We start from the raw sequence: 22744 nt of genomic DNA on the forward strand, positions 1-22744 counted from the left end.
GTGTGTGTGGAGAACATCAGGCTTTTGAGTGAGTCTCAAAAGCATCCCCACCCCCTCAAATGCCTCCTCCACCAACCCGTCCCCAAAACCCCCTCAATTTCCACAGGCCGTCTGGGCCCGTCAGGCACGTTCTCAGGAGAGCAACCGCACCAGAGAACCACAACAGAACATCACAAGAGCGCAGTGAGGAGCGCTTCTCTGAGCTGAGCCAAGCGGGGCAGGGTGGAGGACACAGAGAGGGCCGGGCAGCCCAGACGACACGAGACAATAACAAGGCGAGGACTCTGGTCCCCATTAGGAGTGTGGCTCTTCTGGCTCTGTCCCTGCTAGTCTGCACTAGCAGCTCAACAGCCATGCTTGTTACACTTCTGCATCCTTTCAACACTAGCATCTGGTGAAGACATGTCCACATTGTTGATGTGCGGTGTAAAACATTTTGCATTTTGGTGGGATGGTAATGAGGAAGCATTCCTAGATGCAGCTCCGGTGTCTGGGGTGTTTAAATGTGCAGATAAAATCGGCCCAGAAAAATCAGAAAGGAGACGTTTTAAACAATTAATCATACTGGTCTCAAAAACTTTACAAACTACTTGCTTTCCCTGAATTATTTTAATTCCCTGAAGAGTACCATGAGAATGTAGCCACTGGGGAGCATTCTTTTGCTGGATTCGAAGAGAAATTAGGAAAAGAGTAAGAAGGCGTGGGTACGTACAGCCGCTTTGGCAGATGCAAACTCCACCACAGCACTCCCTTTCTTCTTACTCGATATGAGAACATTCAGCACATCGCCGTACTGTTGGAGAGGAGAGGGAGAGGAGGAGAGAGGCAGAGGGAGAAAGAGAAAGAGACACAGAATAGGATAGAGAGGGGATGTCGTTTAATATGTTTCCTGTTACTAAGAGGACATTCATATACAGCACATTAACACAGAGACAAACACAGAGACAGTGTAAAACCTGCACGCAATCAAAACAGGTACTTACAATTGTGTACATTTAGAAAGCAGTATCTCCTAAATCTTTATTCACTGTAAATTTCACAACGCTATTTACAGTTAGTCAACTGCATATTCGCAAACTGAGGCCTACAAAGTGGTTTCTACACTACAAACTGCGTGGAAGGTTCCTAGAGAAAATAAACGTTAACTTGAGTTACAGAGCGAAAAAAATAAAAATACAAAATGCATATAGGCCTGAGTGATACGACTCGTGGGGACATAAATCTCAATGACGGCTCCAAGGCTCTGAGCCCATGAGAGCCATCAACCCCAGCAAAGGTTCACAGACAAAAATTGTCCGCTGTTGCTGCTGCTGCCGAATGCAAAAAAACCTGGGAGTGCTCAGAGTAATGTTTTGCCCGTAAGTCGGACAGACTGCACTCTGGACTTCCTCAGCGATCTCCATTCTGCACAGTAGATGTGAGAACACGCTGTAAAACTAGTTTCTGGTGCCGAGCCGAAATTAGCCCCCATGGCCCCGGGCCAGACGAACTGCTAGTAGGACTTGGCTCGGGGAGAGCATGGGAGGAGAGGTGCATTGTGGGTCACTCACTGACCCCCGACACAGGGAGGGAGGTTGGCTGGGTGGATGGGAGGGTACTGAGTGACAGGGGTTGGATGGGTGCAGTTTCTAACTTGGACTGAATGTACCGAGTAAAATTGCTCCCCCACCACACACACACACACACACACACACACTTCTCTCTCTGAGAAAGAGCAGTGGAAAGGCCTCTTGAGTTTCAGGAAGGACGGCCACTGGGTCGGGGTCTCATTAGTCAGCCTGTCACCTAGATCCAGACAGGGGGAAGGGGGGTACGAGGATGATGACAGTGCTTATTAAAAACTGTATCTCAGCTCATTTGTCTGGGAAAACTAAAGGAACGGGCAAGTATTTTTCAGAACAAACAATCGAATCGGGAACAGTTTGGCAACAGTGACAGTGCTGAGTCCCAGCAGAGAGTTATTTCATATGTCCAAGTATTTCGTGGTCTAGTTAATTTTTTTTTTTAAATGCATCCTGGAGGGTCAGAAGTGATACGGAGGCCAAAATACACACAGTGACTGCTCCCACTGGAAGGCCAAGCCGTTCCATCAGCAGGACCTCACCTGACATCTCTTGCCATTTGGCCTTTCCAGTGACATCTTGCATTTTTCTAGACAGAGTGGGGCTATTTTCTTCCTCTTGCATCAGTTTAATAGTAAGTCAGGGGAGAGTAAAAAAATAAATAAATGGGAGAAACACTTCATTTTCCCACAATCCTTTGACCCAGTCTCCTGTATCCATACCGACGAGCCACCCTGCTGGAGTAGCGTGCGGAGGAAGGATTGAGCCCTTGACCTTCGCAGAGCACGTTTGACGTCAGTGACACTTAAACATACCTCCCCACCACCAGTCCAGAACCCCCCCCCCAAAAAAAAAACTGTCCGCATTGTTTCCCTCATTATGAAAAACCTGCAGCCGCTCCGCTCAATGGCCTGGAGCCTGGCCGAGCGAGGGAGAGGAGAAGAGGAGGAGAGGAGGACAGGGGAAGGTGCGCGCTGGTGCGGCGTTGCATGAGAAGAGCACATTTCCTGGTGGCTCCCCTGGCACCGGTAAAACACACGCCCCGACAGGGAGAGAGGGGGGCACTAACGATGGCGTGCACCACTTTTAACAGGGCACCACATTGCCCTTAGCACTTTCGCTGCTACAAAACTTAATGAAGCTTGCATGAGGGGGAAAAATTACAAAAAGAAAAAAAAAAAAAACTAAACACCAAGCTGGGGCTAGTGATGTCATACAGGCCACAAAACTGTGCTCACCGGACACCGAGTGAGTCTCATTATGGATGTGTGCTTGGGGGAAAAACATGGTCTTCCAAATACAGACAGACACACTCTCACACTCTCACGGCACGGAGATGGACGGTTTCTGTGAGACTAATTTCATTAGCCCGACTTCTAGAAACAACACTGGGATGATTGCCTTACTGCGCGAGGTAAGGTCAAACAAGTCTGACACACAAACTGTCCGTGGGACGATCAGTCACAGTGTTATTAGAGGCTGAATATCTTTTCCAGACTCGGCGGTCACTCACCTTTTTGAGTAGGCTAAACAGAAACTCCTGTGAATAGCCCCCATTATTCTCATCTTCTTTTTTACTCTTCCACTTCAGCTGAAGAGAGAGAGGTCAAACATAAGACAACATCAGCAAAGATGGAAAGACCATCAACAGTCAAGATCACCAAAGCAAAAAAGTTCCAAATGAAACCCTCATCTTTCAACTACTTTTGTTTTCTAATCACCAAGAGTTCTTAAAGCTCTTATTCTAAATCAAATAAAACTCATTTTGAAGTATTCCCAATGACTTTAAACAAGCTTTGTGATGTCTTCGCATTGACACGTTTTTTTTATCATTGGGATAATTTAGCTCTTTTTCACATTCAGTCTGTCTAAAGCTCTGGGTCCACATTCATAAGTCAGGTGACCTGAACAGGCCCTGTAACAAGCTAATCAAGGCCTGCTGACTCAGCCAAACAGAAGTGAAGCATCCCCAAGTCTAGAGTTGTACCTTAGAAAGAAGCAGCAATTCTCAATTCATTTTAAAGTAAGATTATGTCTATTGTTCATGGCATCCCATAAATAAATGACTTGCTGCATGAGGGCCCTTATAGACAATAAGCTAATCAAGACCTACTGACTCAGCCAAACAGAAGTGAAGTATCCTGGACTCTGGGATTTTACCTTAGAAAGAAACAGCAATTCTCAATTCCTTGCCTTGTTGGCACCATTAGACATGGACAATAGACAAGTGTCTAAGCATACATACTGGGCCTACAGTCCATGGGTGAGATGAGGGAACGGAAGGGAAGGGAAGCTTGTTCTCTTCAGCTAGTCTTCCTTTCTCTCCGCTAGCTCTCCCTAATACTCTCACTCGTCCTTCCATTCAAAATACTTGGAGCTCACCCATCACCACCTGGGAGTCCTGCAGTCAATTTACATGCAGCTTTACGTGCGGCGGTCAGAAAGCCGGCTAAAATTAACAGGCGGGATGAGGAGGCCCGGGGAACAGTGGTTGGGAGGGGGGTACTTGGAGTGTTGACAGGACTGACAGCACCACTTCACCTGCCAAGTGGCACCCACCTCTTGGTCTATTCCTAATGAAGGTGTAACACAAAACAGACACATCCGTTCAGCACGGACTAGACAAGGGAGAGTAGTGGGGTGGAGGCGTGAATGAGCACTGTACTGTTTTGAATGCGGAAGGGGAATGGAGACGTGATCAAAATACTCACGCGAACATGCTTTAAAATCATGAGCTTCTAACATGTAATGTCTATAATTTAGTTGAGTGGGTTCATGCTTCTTATCGCACAAACCATCTCAACAGTGCAACAAACACTGAGAGGGAGAGAGGGAGGGGGAGAGAGAGGGAGAGAGAGAGAAAGAGAGAGAGACAGACAGAGAGAGAGAGAGAGAGAGAGAGAGAGAGAGAGAGAGAGAGAGAGAGAATTATGGAAAGAGAGAGCAAAAGTGTGGGAGCAGGAGAAGAGTGAAGGCCTAGTCCAGGCCCAAAGTTCTGCTAACTGTCAAGAACAAAAAAAGAAAACGAACATTTCTGGGAATAGCCCATAATTGAAATGTCTTTCTGCGAACAGTTATTTGAAATATGTGCTCTCCCATTTCCCAAGCAGTGCCTCTTCTACCCAACGATAACCTCCTCTCCCATTAATCTTCTAACGAGGCAGATCAGAATTTGGGCTGTGCCCAAGGAGCGGGCCCTTGAAAGCTGTCGGCCCGCGGTGCATATTAATACTAGTCTAAACATCGCTTAAGTGCTTTTTCAGAGCCTCGAAACGGTATTCTTTGGCCGGTTCCCGGAGCTCTTCGGCACACTGATGTCAACAGATTTTCAATTGCACACCCACGATAGAGGATAGGGAAGGATTTTTCTTGGTCAAACAAAAGCAAATAGCCTTACACGAAAACTAATAGAGCCTTAATAGGCCGATCGTCTTACTGCCGGCGGCCAGTGGAGACAACCATCCCAGGTCGACCCAAGGTTTTCCCAACCATCACTCCTCTGGCTGGAGATACACTTCCAATCAATTTCATTTAGGCTGAACAGACAGGGTCATGTAAATATCAAAGACAGCGGCACGGGGAGTTCTTGGCGAAGCAAGAGAAGCAATCAACACCAGAGCTGCTAAAGGCACCGCACATTCAGGCACAGCACTGTTCCATTAACCAACACAAAAAGATCAAAACAAGTATGTCCGTACAGGGGAACGACAGATTTCGGATGGTAATCATGGCGCAGTTGCCGTTCAAATACGGTTAAAGGCCGAGCATCTTAGGCAGACGTGACCGGGGTTGGCAGTCCTTGCATTTTCTAGGCCCGGCCCCCAGACAGACACATCCCTTGAGGAGGGCGGACTGGAATATCGTTCACACAGAATCCCACGTAACACACGCACGGGACTTCCCAGGTTGCAGATGACTGTTTATTTTCCGTAAATGAGCACACAAACGTCAGCGTGTCTCACTGGGGAACAGAGAGAACTTGATGGGTATCAGACATGCTAATGAGATTAAATACATAAACACATTAGCTAACACACCACCGGCCCCTTCACCCAAGCCCTTCAATAAGTCAAAACTGAATAATTGCCAAAGGAAATATAATAGTGTTCCATTTTATGCAGTTAAAACTCTCTTGACAATTGACCAGAGCTGGAAAGAGCAAATGGCCGGGATCTCAGGGCGAAGATTCATTTTATGGGTGAAGAGGACGACGACGACGAGGAGGAAGATGAAGGGGAGTCTGCGTATTCATTTTACTGTACACATTATATCCAAAGGCTTTAGGATTGCTCTATGAAAACGGCTTTCGTATAAAATACCTCAGAGCAACAGAATCTCAACTCCTCTGTTACAGACCGCTAAACCACCTTTTCCATGAGACCTCGGAGAAGAGGGTCAACTGCTCTTTAAAGAGATACAGATACAAAGGTGAACTGTTTTTTTTTCTTAATGAGACCATGAAGAGGGAGGTGAATTCTTACTTTTAGTTTTGGGGTTGCACTGCCACCTCCCTGGTTTCCAGCACCACCATCTAGGGAAACACCAGAAAGAGAGAGAGAGTAAGAACATAATAGAGCAATACATTTTGTAACACTTGTGACTAGTGACTAACAAAACTATAACAGTGACAATTGACAAAGACGGCAAGAGAAAAAAAAGTATACTTGAATTAAGAAAGTGGTCAAATGCACACATCTGTCCAAGGTATTGGTACTGACGACAAGATGCTAACAGAGGAAGACAGGCAGCACAGTAGGGGGCTTGGCAATTAAAAGAGCTTAAATGTGCTATGTTAGGTACTATGCAGTACTTTTTTCTGTTTTTGAGTCAGACAGAGATAAACAGAAAGGCACTACAACCAAAGACTTTGGTGATGGTGGAAAGGTAGGAATGATACCCCTGACTGTGTGGCACAGGGCGCGCACGCGCACACACACACACACACACACACACAATCAATTTCGCCCTCTATCCCAGAGCTGCCGTTTCTCTGCATCCACTCTTCACATGTCCCTTGGCCCAGGCGAAGCTCAAAGAGCTCCCCTTACGCGCCTATATGGGGGGGAGGTGTGGGGTGCAGAGGAGATGGGGACACCCTCAGCCCCCCCGGCCCCAACCCCTGCTAGCGTGCGAGTGTGCCGGTGTCTGGGTGAGGTCGAGCCGTTCCTTTGCGTGCCTCCCCGTGTGGCTGCATGCCGACGCGCCAGGGGTCCCGGCCAGGACCTGGATCTCTCCAACACTCGTCTCGCTTTCCCTCCTCACTCCCACACTCCACCTCTACCCCTCTGCCTTTCTCTCACTCCCACACTCCACCTCTACCCCTCTGTCTTTCTCTCACTCCTACACTCCACCTCTACCCCTCTGTCTTTCTCTCACTCCCACACTCCACCTCTACCCCTCTGCCTTTCTCTCACTCCTACACTCCACCTCTACCCCTCTGCCTTTCTCTCACTCCTACACTCCACCTCTACCCCTCTGTCTTTCTCTCACTCCCTCAGTATCTCTTTCCTTGGTCATGCTTTCCACCTCTTTTTTGCTCTTTCTTTTTTGCTCTTTCAGTCTTTCTTTCTCTCTTCCACACACACACACACACACACACACACACACACACTCCTCTATTATAATAGACACTCTATTATTACTGCTGCCATGGCTCTGAACCACGAGCAGCCATTTTCTTTCTCCCCAAGCCAGTACTTTACCTCTAAACACTAAATAACATACAGACATCTCATCTGGGGTATGTCAAAGCACATTTCATCCAAGGACAAGTGGACAGAGGAAACACAGGACAGCACAAACAAACCATACAGTTGGGAAAACCCCTTACTCAAAAATGACAACGTAAAACCGTGAAATGAGAACAAGCTCCCAGGTTTTACAACCAGGCCCAACATTTCAGTGGTTTAGTTGAAAGAAGAAAAAAAAACATTATTTACTTTGAACCAGAAGGTAGAGCCTATTACTTTTTTGTCTACTTTTTTGACTCTGAAAAATCTGCCATTTTCAACATAAAATAACACTGCAAACATTTCACGTTTTCACAATGTGTCCCCCACCTTGAGTCACTTTACAGCAGGGATCACTAAATGGCGGACCGTGGTCCAAGTCCGGACCGTAACGTGATCCTATCCGGACCCACACCATACTAGCCTAATTTAGATTTTCACATAAGATTTCAAAGCTGCGCTAAATGTTTCGTTGTTTAGGATAACAGAATTTACTTCAGGAGCTTCATGAACCATCATTTCGCTTGCTGCTACTCAGCCAGTGAAATCTGTGAATTCTGATAAAGTCGAGTCATGAGTAAAGTAGCCAACTATGGGGAAGAGACTGAAGAGACCTGAAACGAGCGAAGAGAGGAGACGGGACGAGAAACAATCAGATGGATATCTAAGTTAACGATAAGAAAGTTATTTTTTTAAAATCATCGATTGCTGAAAGAGGAGAAAGCTAGACAGCGAGAACAGAGCTTTATATAACGATACGGGGGCAATACCACGCAAAACTGTCACGTCCGTAACGCCAACTAAATATAAATGTGACAGTTTTGCGCAGAATTGCCCTGGACCACTTCTATATATTCTGAGACAGGCAATTTTCAAAAGCGCCAATTTGAAGCACCTCTACTAGACAAAGCATAGCATAGGGTAGGCTAGGCCCATTCAACAGTGAACTGGGACCACAGAATATTTTATGATTTAAGAAGGCAATATGATTTATCCACCACAATCGAGTTAAGCCTACATGCATTCACTGCCCAACAACGTGATGTTCCTAGGTTTCCAGGATTTCGGGTCAACATAAAAAAAACTAAAAAAAATGTATTAAACTTGCTGATTAATGGGTCAAGGAACCAGCTGTGGAATATCCATCCTTGTCTCAGCTCAAATTTTATTTTAAGTTCACATTAAGATCTTAAAAATAGCCACGGCTACTCAGTTTTTCTCCCCAATTACTCTTATCTTGTCTTATTTCTCCTCATTTTGAATGTTGCCTTTTAGACTACTTATTCTATTTCACATTAAACATTAGGCCTAGGCCTACAATCTTCTATTTCTTGAATTTCCCCTTGGGGATCAATAAAGTATCTATCTATCTACAACTAGGCTCCATCCATCTCCTCATTATATATATATATATATATATATATATATATATATATATATATATATATATATATATATATACATACACACACATACATACACACACATACATACATAGCCTAAACACGCACGTTAAACATTATGATGCTCCGGACCTTTGCTTGAGGAAATTTTCCGTAACTGGACCTCGCTGAAGATTAATTGAATACCCCTGCTCTACAGTAATCCAGTCAAGAGTACATTATTCAAGGGGAAGTCCAGCCCGACTTATTCACTTTTCACTGGTTACACACCTGTAAGCAATGAATGACTCTTTTCCAATTCCAAGTCAAGTCAAGCTTCTGGTATGTGAGGCCTTCACTTCACTGGAACTCTTAGTCTAATTAGATGCCTTTTCACTGCTATCGAGCGTGTGAGAGCAGACAGGCCCAGTGGTGGTGGGTGTTTATGGGTAGAAGTAGTGAGATGAGGTCACACATGGCTTCCTGACAGGCTTGACCAACTCATCGCATAACAAGGATAAATCAGAGTAAGGAAGACATGATGGAATGGAAGGCAACAAGGAGGTCTTCAACAGGATGCACACTTTAAATAATGACTTTTGTTACCAGTGATTGTTGTGAAGTTAATTTCATTATGTAGCACACCCATAAAATTGTTAATAGCAAGAAGTAATATGTTCCTGACTTTGTTTTCTTGAACAGGTTATTGAACCCATATTAAAAATGCATTAGGTCAAACCACTGACCTCAACATGAAAGCAGCAGGCAGTATTTCAATAACAAATCACAATTCTTGCCACAAACGATTATTTAATTGTCACAGTGAATTTTTTACTTTATAATTACATGTGGTATTATCTAACCCAAACAGACTGCTGGAAGTAATTTGCATCCACATTTGTTGAAATAATTCACACACTTTACTCTTTCTTGCCTAGTAATCTGGTTTTGAAACTACAAAGTGTTGTGTTGTTGCTGCATAACAATATACTGTTATACTACTTTGAAAACAAAATGTAAGGCTTGAGGTAGTATGTATGGCTACCTCTTATACTAGACTAAGTTTACTGAAGTGTAGAAGTTGAATAAATTATGCTGAGAATGTCCTTGACCTGAGTTAAACACACTAAACATACATTCTACTATGTGATGATGTAACTACAGCAGACACAGCTGTTCTTACATCCCTATTTTCACCAATTCACATTTCAATACCAGATTCAGTTCTTCACTACCAGGTGTGTGTGTGTGTGTGTGCGCGTGTGTGCGCGTGTGCGCGTGTGTGTGTGTGTGTTACCTATGTGAGAGCCATCTGTGTGAAGTCTGGCTGCTTTCTCACGCTCAATCTGCTCTTGAATAAGTTTCTGCTCCTCCTGGAGTTGTCTGGAACCCTCCTCTCGCAACCGTGTGATCTACAAGCAGAGAAAACACACACACACACACACACACACACACACACACACACACACACACACACACTCACACAATTAAAAGTGAATCCTCAACATCACACAACATATACTTCCACTAACACATTATCTAACAGAGCATTCCTTTGATGTACATACATGGAAGTGGTGCACACAGCGAGAAGATCATGTGAGCCATACATGGAAAATGAATGCATCAAGCATGACATCATATAAACAAGTAAACAGCGCGTGAGCTTGTTGCGTGTCAAACGCTGAGCGCAAGAGGAGACAGGTGGGTGCGGTGTGTGCCTGAGGGAGGACCAGTAATCAATAGTCCAAGTAGGGCTATTCAAATAAAAACACTGCCACCTACTGGAGAACACTGGGCCTGCTTCCAGCACACAGACACGTTTGTACAGACACACGAAGGCCACACACATCTACACTCACACACAGACACACAGAAACACATTTAGTGAAAACCTATGACTCACCATAGAAGTACTACAAGTATTCTCCTTTCTTTACGAGTATGGCTTATTAGGCGTTTGCACCCTAATCTAATAGGATTATTCCTAATTGTGATATGGCAGGAGAGGCCCAGTAATCAGGTAACTGGCCCTTTGTTCTGGGCCCAAGAGTGTGCTGGGTTTAGGTGTCAATGGGTGTAAAATAAGTTCGGGGCACGCAAAAAAGATAAGGTTCTGGGCACAGCGATCAAGAGGAGCAGACCGCTTTTTACTCCATATCTTCATTAAAAAAGCTTTATGACGTACAAAATATTTCAAGGAGCATTTAAGAATATTGCAGGAGTTATTAGGGTGGAGCAGAATGCATGGTAGAAGCAGACTCTGATCCTTGGCCAGATCTGCATCCTGATTGGCCAACTCTCTGGGATGGAGTTGTAACAGGCTCCACTTCAAGGGCACGCTGAACCAAACACGTATTGGAGGAGCTGCTCAAACACCTATGGTGCTGAACTCCACTGTGCACATGTTTACACAGGTGCTCTCTGCTAATGTAGCAATGTTTGTGAGGAAATGTGTTTGAATGTATGTATATGTGTGTGTGTGTGTGTGTGTGTGTGTGTGTAAAAGAGACAGAGGTGCCCTGTGTGTGTGTGTGTGTGTGTGTAAGTAAAAGAGAGAGCCATGTTCTGTGGGTGGGTCATACCTCCTCTTCCAGTGTTCGTGTGATTTTGACCTCTTCTGCATTATGGGCTTCAGCTCGTCTCTCACGAGCCTCCAAATCTGTGAAGCAGAAACACACAATCACACACAGATTGAAAAGTACATATAGCACCCCCCCTTCCCCAAAACAACAAAAACAATTCCCTATAGGCAGAACAGAACAGAAAGGACCTTGCATTATGTGCAGTGTTTCTAGCTGGTGGCTATGCATCTAAGTCATACCGAGTTTGATTTTCTTGCGCTTGTCATCAAGTCTTTGTGTCCTCTCCACTGCTCGCTTCTTGGCAGCACGGACTTTATCATAGGCAGCCTGTGGATGGACAGATGAAGAGTGGAGGAGAGAAGAAGAGAAGTAACAGAGGACGGGAGAAAAGGAAAGGAGGGATGAAAGGATGGACGAAGGATAAGATCAGCACAGATGAGGAGATAGGGAGGGAGCAGTGAGAGATGTGTAGAGTAGATGACAGCAGAGTGTTAGACTGGGCTGGTATGGGTTCACCTCCAGTCACCGCCATCTCTACGGCAAGCACACAAGATCAAAAAGGACAGTAAACTGGAAACTCACTCGAGCCGCAGCATCCGTCAGGACCTCTAAAGCCTGAGAGAGCTGGTGGAAGAGATCCGCTGCAGAGAGAGAGAGAGAGAGAGAGAGAGAGAGCGAGAGAGCGAGAGAGAGAGAGAGAGAGAGAGAGAGAAAGAAAGAAAGAAAGAAAAAGAAAGAGACAGATTGAGAAGACAAGTGGAAAGTGACAGAAAGAAAAGAATGTCACAAGAAGGTTAGTAGAGGAGAAGAGAGATAGAAAGAGAAAGAGAAGAAGAGAGAAGAGAACGTTACATTCAGATCACAGTTGCAGACAGGCCACATCAACAGCACACTCTGCAGACATGCAAGCCTCTGGTGCTAATAACACAAACATGAACCAAACACTCTGGCTATGGAGGGCTAAGTAGTAATATTGTCTAAGATGGACCAGAGAGCTGCGGTAGCGAGACTCTCGCTCACGTCCAGGCCCCATGAAACCGCCTTGGTCTGCACACAAACTCGTCTCACTGGGGATCAGACATGTCAGGGTGAAATTGAACCCTCTACAACAAAAAGCAATGAAACAAAACAAAATAAGGGAGAGAGAATGGAAGGACACACCACAGGGAGGAGGTGGTGGTGATAGCAAACAGGTTTGTATAAGAGCGCATTTCAGCAAGTCAATTGGAGTTTACTGAAGGAGAAAAAAAAGTCAGGCCTATGGACTGGTCCAAACAAAGACTGATAAACAAAAAAGAAACCTGATCATGAAAGAGTGCCAGGGGCTTTAACATGACTGGGGTCATGGAAGGTGGCAGACTTGATTGTCTGTTTAAGTTGTAATCTGTATATTTATGACCGCCGCTTCATATAGGTTTAGTCAGATTTTATTTTTTTTTATTTTTCGCATGGCCAATTTTCCGGGATACACAAAACTTGAGCATTGAGTGTGCATAATGCAATTCAGTAAGACAGTTAGAATCATATATGCCTTTGAGCGTGACTTATTTTTATGGAAAAAATGCGCTGGACTGAGCAGCGGTCATATTTTGTACCGCTCTGCGGTACATCTAGTTTTGCATGTTTTAACATGTGTGTAAATCTGGAGGTTGCGTGCATGCTTCTGTTTATGCGTGCATGTGAAGTCTATGTATAGGACAGGAGCATGCAGATCTGGCAGTAGAAGCTCTGCTAGCACATGTGGAAGTCTACGTGTGCGCGTGTGTGTGTGTGTGTGTGTGTGTGTGTGTGTGTGTGTGTATGCGTGCGGGGGGGAATTATCGGACACATGTCCTGCATTAGCCGTGGGTGCCTACAGACTCACGAAAGCCGCTTCCTCCAACAGCACCCCCACACACACACTCACACTTTTCCCACGTAAACCTGGGGCCTTGAACACATCTACACCCCCCCCCCCCACCCCCCAACACACACACACACACACACTACCCCATAAGGCCCAGGACAGCAATCAGGGCTACCACGCAATGCCTCCTTTACCAAAACATTTACACGCACAGTCACACACGTATACACACACGCACACACACACACACACAACCGCACACCAGAGCTTCCAGCCAGTCCCACCCTCACACAAACACCACACACACACAAGCATACACCAAAACGTCCTCCCAGTCCCACCCTCACACAAGCACCTCTCCTCCACTGGCCAGGTGTTGAGCCCTTAATGACTGGACCATGGTGCTGGGGCTCTGTGTGGTGGGTACACTCAGCGGTAACAAGCCTCTCACTCGGCACCCCAGCTCCAGTTACTCCCCAGGAGAGGGACAGAGACAGAGGCCCCAAAGAGAGAGGGAATGAAGGAACGAGAGAGAGAGAGAGAGAGAGAGACCCCAGGCCCCCTGTGGAGTGGCCCGTGTCGGGTTGCAGGTACTGGCGCGCTCGTAATGGGCTTGTGAGGGCAGCAGGAGGGGTCGAGTGCAGAGTGCCGTCTACTGGGGGTTCACCGGGGTGGGGAGGTGTGATGTGCGTGTGAGTCTGTCTCTGTGGGTGTGTGTGAGTGCGTGTGTGTCTGTCTCTGTGGGTGTGTGTGAGTGCGTGTGTGTCTGTCTCTGTGGGTGTGTGTGCGTGTGTGTGTGTGTGTGTCTGCACGAGGCGTACGCACGCAAGGGGGTGTCTCTCGTGTAATGTGACCCTCCTTCAAAACACACCACTACCACCACCACCACCATCACAAACACACACAAACACACACACACACACACACGCACACACACACACCCGCCCCTCCTCCCTTACGTTCAAAGAAGAGGGTTTTCTACTCGTTTGCGTGTGAGCAGCAGGACAGCCATACATGTGTGCATGCATGTTTGTGTGTGTGCGTGTGCGCGCGTGTGTGTGTGTGCGTGTGCGCGCGTGTGTGTGTGTGTGCGTGTGCTTGTGCGCGTGTGTGTGTGCGTGTGTGTGAGTGAGTGAGTGAGTGAGCGTGAGTGACTAAGTGAGTGGGTGAGTGAGAGAGAGAGAGAGAGAGAGAGCGAGCATATACAATATTACCCTGGCTCTGTTTTCATTTCTGGGAAACGGAGCCGCTTTATTCCACTCAGTCCCCGATTATCCCTCGTTTCCCCCTTTTCTTCTCTTCTTCGCCCCCCTCCCTTGCTCCCTCCCTCGCTCCCTCCTGACTTAATCAGGATTCGTGTGCAGCATCCAGCGACCACAGAGCAACCCCCACTCCAAAACATGCCACGCAACAGCTCCTCCTCCAAGGTACACATTTTTTGTTCCAGTGGTGTCCTTTTGGATTTTTCCTGCTGCTGAACTGCACTTCTAGCGTTGATTAAATACATGTTTTGGGGGGGGGGGGGGGGGCATGGAGAAAAAGAGGAAGCCACAACGGGCTTTGGTATGAGTTAGTCCCCGTCACGCTGTCTGTCTGTCTGTCTGGACCACTGACCACCGGTGCCAGAGGCTGCAGGGGGAGGCTGATGGCTCAGACCCATTTGCTGGACAGGTCCAGATGCTTTATTGAGCAAAAAGCACTTGGTCCGAATGCAACAGGCATCTCCAGTGACACTGCCCCTGCTGAGGTCATGATAATGATCTAGTGACTAGGATTAGAATGGTCATGATGATGAGGATGGTGATGCTGAGCCTGGGCTGGCGTCCCTGCTAAAGGAAAGGACACGCTGGCCCCGAGTGCTGTGAGACGGCATGAGGAGCACAGGGTCAGGCAAAGGATGGGGCACAACTGCCCAGATGGAAGTAATCTGCGTAGTTCATCCAACCAGGTTCCGCCAAGGTCAGGTCAAGATCCCAAAAAGATCAGACACAGAACAGACCCAGAACAATTCCAGAATGAACCTTGAGCTGGCTTAGCAAATTAGCCTACAGGACAATGAATGCTGAGCAAATATGATAACCTGTAAGCTCTAAAACAGCTTCCCTCATCATCAGTTGTGAGCACAACTGCTCTGAATGACAACTCCGGCACAAGGAGTTAGCCACTGGTCAGAAAGTCATGTCCATCTATGCAGCAGATACATGAGGTAGTAGAGCATTGTACAGCTATCTGATAGGAGGTCCAATACTCACCTGCTTTAGGGTTGTCAGGGTTCTTGTCTGGATGGCACTTCAGAGCTTTTTGTCTGTACGCTTTTTTAATCTGTTGGGTAAGACGGAGAGAAGAAGAGACAGCACGAAAGAGAGAGAGAGAGAGAGAGAGAGAGAGAGAGAGAGAGAGAGAGAGAGAGAGAGAGAAAGAGAGCATAAAGGGGGGTGGGGGGGGTGAGAGAACAATTAAACTTACATGTGGGCACACCGTTATTAATTACAGGTATGGGGATGCATGTATTTATAAGATAACCAAACAAACAGTTTTAACTGTATGCTAAGGTTTAAAATCCATTCTTCAAGTGGACCGGGGAAAAAAATGCATTTGTTTATAGGTCCCTTTCAAGGTAAATTGCAGCCAACGCATAAAGCCCCGACTCTTATAAACAACATCTCTAAGCACTTCACTAAAGACCCAGTGAAACGCACTGTTACACAGTCTGGCAACAAACACATGCTTCAGCAATGTAAACATTGCAAGGATTACTTATTTCACCAGACCAATGAACCACTCAAGCAGTACCGACGCTCTCAGGTACTCCCCTTATGTCACCGACAGTCCCATGAAGCATTTCTTTGCATGTTACATGTTGCATGTAAGGTTGTGTATGTGACAAATAAAATGAGAATTTGACATTTGACTTGGGATGGCCTCAGTCGCCCTCGTTTGGTAACAACTGAAGGGGAGCTGAGCAGGCCTGGGTGGCTGCTCTGTGGTCAGGCTGATCTCTCAACGCAGCATAGGTCACGGAGTTCACAAAACCCATTAGCCCAACAGTAATGAACAATGAAACCAATTTCATTCCAAAACCTTGGCGGTGAGTGTGTGGTGTCTTGTGGAAGGGGTTGTCCCCCTCTAGATCCATGCGTGTGTGTACCTTCATACAGTGTCCTAAAACCAGCAGGCCATCGACCCCAGTGACGGGGCGACTCGCGAAAGGTCCCCGCGTCAAATTCTTTTTCGCCGCCTCTGGTCAAGGCCGTCTCTTATCGTGTCATCGCCTCTGCCAGGGGGTCCGTCTGTTTCGCCAGCACGCCGGTCGCTGTGTGTGCTTCTTGGCAAACGGCGCAAACAGCGATATAATTTCAAAACCTCCATTGTGCTCCATGTCTTTCTTGGCCCAAGCCATAACAACGCAGGAATGTTGGGGGGTAAAACAAGGAGCAAGTCAAAGAGAAAGTCAAAATGATGCTCCCTCTCCCCCTTATAAAACACACACACACACTCACACACGCTTTACATGCCAAACGGAACAATAGAGCAGGAACAAGCCCACCGCAAGCTGACCATATCGAGGGGTCAGGAGGACAGGATGGTTCAGCGAGATTCTCTGTGTCACCTAAGAGTTACTTAGGAGCCCCGCAAACTGGTTTCTGTTTAGAAAAGCACTAGGACAGTATACATGCTCAATTGGGTGCCTCAGTCTCTATTAGATAATAGCAGGCTTGTAATGAGAGCTCATTTCAGAGACCAAACTTCATTCAATTTACTCTTGTAAATTGTATTGTATTCTTCCTAATTTTTTGGTAAAAGAAAAAGGGGATTACCCTGTTTACCAGTTAAGTCCCCAGTTTTTATCCTGTGCTATTCTTCCGGAATGTGAACCGCACATTCTATGGGAGTTAATGACAGCGTGGTTTTCATTACGACCCCTGCCTACTAACCTGCAGAAAAGCCAGCATCTCTGTGTGTGTGTGTGTGTGTGTGTGTGTGTGTGTGTGTGTGTGTGTGTGTGTGTGTGTGTGTGTAGTGGTGTTCATATTTGTGTGTCCTGCATCTGTGCGTCTCTGTGTCTTTTCCTTCAGAAGAGAAAGACAGAAAACAAGACAGAAAAACATATGTGAACCTCACTCTCACTGTAGTCAGAAGCTCACCCATCACAGCTACTCACTCTCACTGTAGTCAGAAGCTCACCCATCACAGCTACACACTCACTCTCACTGTAGTCAGAAGCTCACCCATCACAGCTACACACTCACTCTCACTGTAGTCAGAAGCTCACCCATCACAGCTACTCACTCTCACTGTAGTCAGAAGCTCACCCATCACAGCTACACACTCACTCTCACTGTAGTCAGAAGCTCACCCATCACAGCTACACACTCACTCTCACTGTAGTCAGAAGCTCACCCATCACAGCTACACACTCACTCTCACTGTAGTCAGAAGCTCACCCATCACAGCTACACACTCACTCTCACTGTAGTCAGAAGCTCACCCATCACAGCTACACACTCACTCTCACTGTAGTCAGAAGCTCACCCATCACAGCTACACACTCACTCTCACTGTAGTCAGAAGCTCATCACAGCTACACACTCACTCTCACTGTAGTCAGAAGCTCATCACAGCTACACACTCTCACTGTAGTCAGAAGCTCACCCATCACAGCTACACACTCACTCTCACTGTAGTCAGAAGCTCACCCATTACAGCTACACACTCTCATTGTAGTCAGAAGCTCACCCATCACAGCTACAGACTCAGTCACTGGCCTTGTGGTCAGCACAGTTATCTAAGATTTAGCAAAAAAGTCTTCAGCACAGCATGGCCCCAGCAGCCTTACACTTCCACATTTCAATTTGACCATTTGCCAAAGTTATTTGTTGGCAAAAGGCACCAATGCAAATGCTACAAAAGAGAGAGTGGAGAAGAGATCTTCCCTAGCTGCTGAATCCCAGCTGATCAGCCCATTTCACAAGATGGGGGCGCTGTGTAAATCAATTTCCTGTGGAACAGCACAGTCCCATAGACAGCAAAAGAAAAGTCCACAGGAAAGACAAAAGCAGGAAGACGTTTTACCCTCCTAATTAAGGCATCATTAACATCAACGAGGCCGGACACCTGGACACTGTGAAATAGGCTTATTTGGCTTATCAAAAGTAGTAGAATTACACCGCATGCCAATAAGAGCCATAAAGAGCAGGGACAGATTTACAGTGCAGGGGGTGTTGCGCATGAAAAACTTCTGATTTACTTTTTATACCCCAAGTGACTTCAAGCAGAATACAACCAGAGTAAATAGCTGTTCAAAGGAATGAGCAATGGCAAAAAAAGGTTTCAAAGAAACCCAGAAGAACACACTCTTCTGCAAGACAAATAGTTCTCTGAGAATCATTGCATAACCAATGGCCAGTGAATCTCTAAAGGATGTCCTGCCAGCCTAGCCCCTGCTGGGGGTTGAAAGTGAGGGTTTACTGGCTGCCAGATCCATCAAGGAGAGGAAAAGAGGAGGAGGAAGAGGAGAGGAGGAGGAGGAGAGGAGGAGGAGGAGAGGAGGGGGGGGGGGGGCTGAATCTGGCAGCATAGGGAGCACGTGCGGCCGTACCCTAATAATGGCTGGGCTATGGTTCAGCTGCGGGGCTTTCCGAAGCTAAACATCATTAGGGGGCTGCAGCGCTCCGTCAGCCAGGCTGCCTGGCACCACCGAGGGCCTCGGGAGTCCACACTGACACGCACGCACATGGAATCAGGCCAGACACACACACACAGAAACATACAGGCACACACACACACACAGCACAAATACAGAGAAATGCCTGCACACACATACAGACTCACAGAGACAGAGACAGATACACACACACACACACACACACACACACACACACACACACACACACACACACACACACACACACACAAACATACAGGCACACACACACACAGCACAAATACAGAGAAACACACATACACAATTACACAAACACGCGCGCACACACGCACACAAACACGGGCGCGCACACACACACACACACACACACACACACACACACATACAGCACAAATACAGAGAAATGCCTGCACGTACGCAAGCAAGCACGCACACACACACACACACACACACACACACACACACAGACTCACAGAGACACAGAGACAGACACACACACACACACTATAGAGAATGTGCTGACCTCTCAGTTTCTCCACTGTTCTCATTTCTCATCCTGATTTCCATTCTAGGATTCTCAGATTTAGCTGCAGACACGTACACACACACAGACAGACTCACCATTCTGACTCTTACATAATAGCTGAGATCCTCAGGTCAAAGGGATCACTTCGGCACTCGGGGCATGCCTACACTGTGTGTTTGTGTGTTTGTGTGTGTGTGTGCGTGTGCAAACCTTGACCCTTGGTTTCCCACCTCAGAGACAGATAAACACTGACACAATTTCTTGCATTACAGCCGGGAATGCAATCCCACGCAAGAGGCGTTGATGTCAAACATCTGTGTTTCAGACTGATGGACAGTGTGCATGGCTGAATAAACTAATGAATGAATGGAAAAGGAAGAAGAGAGAGAGAAATTCCCTCTCAAAGATAGACAGATAGACAGACAGATAGGCAGATAGACAGACAGACAGGCAGACAGATAGATAGACAGATAGACAGGCAGACAGATAGATAGACAGATAGGCAGACAGACAGACAGACAGATAGACAGATAGACAGACAGATAGACAGATAGACAGACAGACACTCCCAAGGGGGGATACAAATAATTGTTGAGTGTATGTATGAGATCCTTGTGTCCATTTCTCTCTCAGTGTCTGTCGTTATCTGTATCTTTGCATGACCACAACTGTTAGCGTGTATTAATATGCACATGCCAGCTTTTTCACAAGGTCTTCAAATATGTGGTCTGTCTGTATGTGATAAATACTAATAGTGCTAACCAAGTCACATAGCCTAAATGGCATAGCCTATTATTTTATAGAACATTTCTTTTCAAAAACAGGCTTAAAAGCTGCCATGTCATCACAACAGATGTCCCTCTGGTAGTGTAGTATTGGGAAACTTACATGTCAGTGTAGGTGCATACAATATTCACATCAGTAGTTAAAGATGCCAAACAGTCCAAGAGTTTCAATAACTACAATGACTAAATCTGACTATGCTGCTAGGCGATATCAATCAACACACTCACACGCAGGCTTCCAGTAGACTACCCACATTCTCAACAGGAGGCCTAATGACTTCCATCAGTGATTTAAGAGTTATTACTTCAACTGAGGCTTATTTCATTATTTTCCACTTACCTTGTTTACCAATTTGCTCACTTTGCTTACTGAATGATTTGGTGGGTTTTATATATCTGGCGTGCATTATTCAATGCCTACTCAAAGACTGGGAAAGGAGGGAAATGGCCCTCCTTTGCCACCTGCTGAATGGAACATTTCACTGGTATGCATTCATGCTCCTTGGGACACCACAGAAAAATGCATCTCCATCACTGCTGCCCTCATAACAGGCCTCGAGGGATGCACTGTGTGCATTTCATGGCAAGCTATCTGGCCATAATGTTTACAAGGCCAATGCCGCCCACCCGTGACACAAACAAACCAGGGTAGTCCATGGCACGCCAAGCCGAGCCAAGCCTGTGCCAGCCAGAGTCAGAGCCGCTCCACACACGCCTGGCCAGGTGAAATGCAATCTGTACCCAGTATGCCATGCCACCCTCATCATCCAGACTGGATTGGCCTGAAGCACCCTCACCCAACCATGCGCTCACACGAACACAAATGTCCACCGCTGATATTCTCATGCACAAACGACACTGACAAATACAAATACAAACACACACACACATACACACAGGGAGGGAGAGAGAGAAAAGATCCACACAGAAGCAAACATACAGATATATGCATCCACACAGACACATGCACTCCCTCTCCCACACTTTCCCATTCTCTCACAGAGACACACACACACACACACACACACACACACACATCTTTAGCTCATTAGGCTCTTTAGCGTGTGCACCTCCCGGTGCTGTTGGTGGGCTCAGCGCAGCGAGAGCCACATGGGTGGCTGATTGGCTGCAGGGGCGTCAGAGAGGCCAACCAAGCCCAATCTGCCACCAGACACAGACTTTATCAGACCGGAGAGGAAACACACAACACAAACCACAGCCAGGGACACACAGGAGAGGAGAGAGGGAGGGAGGGAGAGAGAGAGAGAGAAGAGAAGAAGAACAGAGAGCTGAAGGAATGAAGAGGGAGAATGGACAGAAAGAGGACGAACATGACGACAAGGAAAGACATAGAGTGAGAGAATATTGTAGGCACCAGAGGAGTCGTGGAGACAGAGGAGAAAATAAGCAAAGAATCAAGTCACAGACTCACAGACAGACAGACAACTGCATGTCTAACCTAGTCACAGGATGACTTTTGCCCCCAACACTCCACCCACTTCCACTGGTTCAGCAGCAGTTTAGCATGCACACACCTGCCCGCCCACATACACACACTTACCTCAACTAATGCTACCAGATGGTGAAAGTGACACAAGACACTTGAGGATTGGAGCGGGGTGGGGAATAACTGCCCTATTCAGTGATGCAAAATTGTGAGATCGAGGGTAGGATGTGGATATGTCTGGACATGCCTCTGCTTAACTCAATCCTTCCGTCCATCCTTACCAGATAGAAGGGTCCGGACACAAACGAAAAAGCACCCACTCCTGCACCGTCATGGCTGACTACATCCAACAGGCCACTGAGCTGGCAAAGTTCTGTTGATTAGCTTTTTTGCTAGTTTCATCCTCTAAAATGCCATAAATGCCACGGGCAGCCGTGGCCTACTGGTTGTGCCGTGGCCAAAACAAGCCTGCCGCCTTAACTACGTCGTCAAAAATTAAAAAAAACGTGTTACTTTGTCCTGTTTTCTCCCTTTCATTCCAAACCGTGACCAACGCCAATCTCCCTTCTCCGCAGAACGCATTAAAAATAAGAAGAAACGTGTCATGAATCGAAAAATAATCTGATTTTATAATCTTTACATATGTGATATGCCTCCGAATCAGAGCTAGTGAGCGGAGCTGAGTGGTGCAAATATCTCGCTCCTCGCTCTCAAGAATCAGTCAAATCGCAAACAGCCACAGCTCCGTTTAATTGTCAGGTGTGATGAAATGCGTTCATATTCCACTTTTTATGTCATAAACGTTGCAGGCCTATGGAAAGGTTTAGTGGTAGGGTTGTCCAATGATAAAGTTGTTGCTTCAATTTGTGTTTTAATTTATGCGACGCACCGATGCTGGGTTCATCCGTTTGGCGCAAGTTTAAAATATTTAGCCGACTGCGTGATTTGTCATTTTCGTTCTTTTGGCAATTAATCCCGACTGATCCCTTTAGTTAACGTTGTCAAGCTTGTTTGTTGTTGCACTATCACTGTTGCAGTCTTTTAAAATAAATGTTCTGAGTGAAATATATTGCCGTTGCTCTTAGTTCTTTAGGACCGGTGAGCTAAATTTACCTGACGCGAATTTGACCGGAGAAGCGGCCGAGTAAACAGTGTTCAGCACAGTGTTGAAGACTGACAATAGGCCCATCCGTGCCTACGCGCATGCTTTCTAATTT

At 46.5% G+C, this 22744-nt stretch overlaps 1 protein-coding gene across 2 annotated transcripts in view; it reads right to left on the minus strand.

The window, feature by feature from the left end:
• The window catches only part of dnajc17 (DnaJ (Hsp40) homolog, subfamily C, member 17), a 56582-nt gene that overhangs the window by 31336 nt on the left and 2502 nt on the right, over window positions 1-22744 (minus strand). Inside the window, exons 2-9 of one of the 2 annotated variants that reach the window (XM_042072260.1) lie at window positions 15357-15426; window positions 11841-11899; window positions 11498-11585; window positions 11259-11335; window positions 9971-10085; window positions 6044-6093; window positions 3076-3153; window positions 713-793 (exon numbers count right to left, since the gene is read on the minus strand). In XM_042072260.1, the coding sequence (XP_041928194.1) occupies window positions 713-793; window positions 3076-3153; window positions 6044-6093; window positions 9971-10085; window positions 11259-11335; window positions 11498-11585; window positions 11841-11899; window positions 15357-15426 (618 nt within the window). The remainder of the gene's footprint in view (window positions 1-712; window positions 794-3075; window positions 3154-6043; window positions 6094-9970; window positions 10086-11258; window positions 11336-11497; window positions 11586-11840; window positions 11900-15356; window positions 15427-22744) is intronic. The other variant, XM_042072261.1, reaches the window with a different exon arrangement.

This window comes from Alosa sapidissima, chromosome 19, assembly GCF_018492685.1.
Source record: "Alosa sapidissima isolate fAloSap1 chromosome 19, fAloSap1.pri, whole genome shotgun sequence".
NCBI classification, from domain to species: Eukaryota; Metazoa; Chordata; class Actinopteri; order Clupeiformes; family Clupeidae; genus Alosa; species Alosa sapidissima.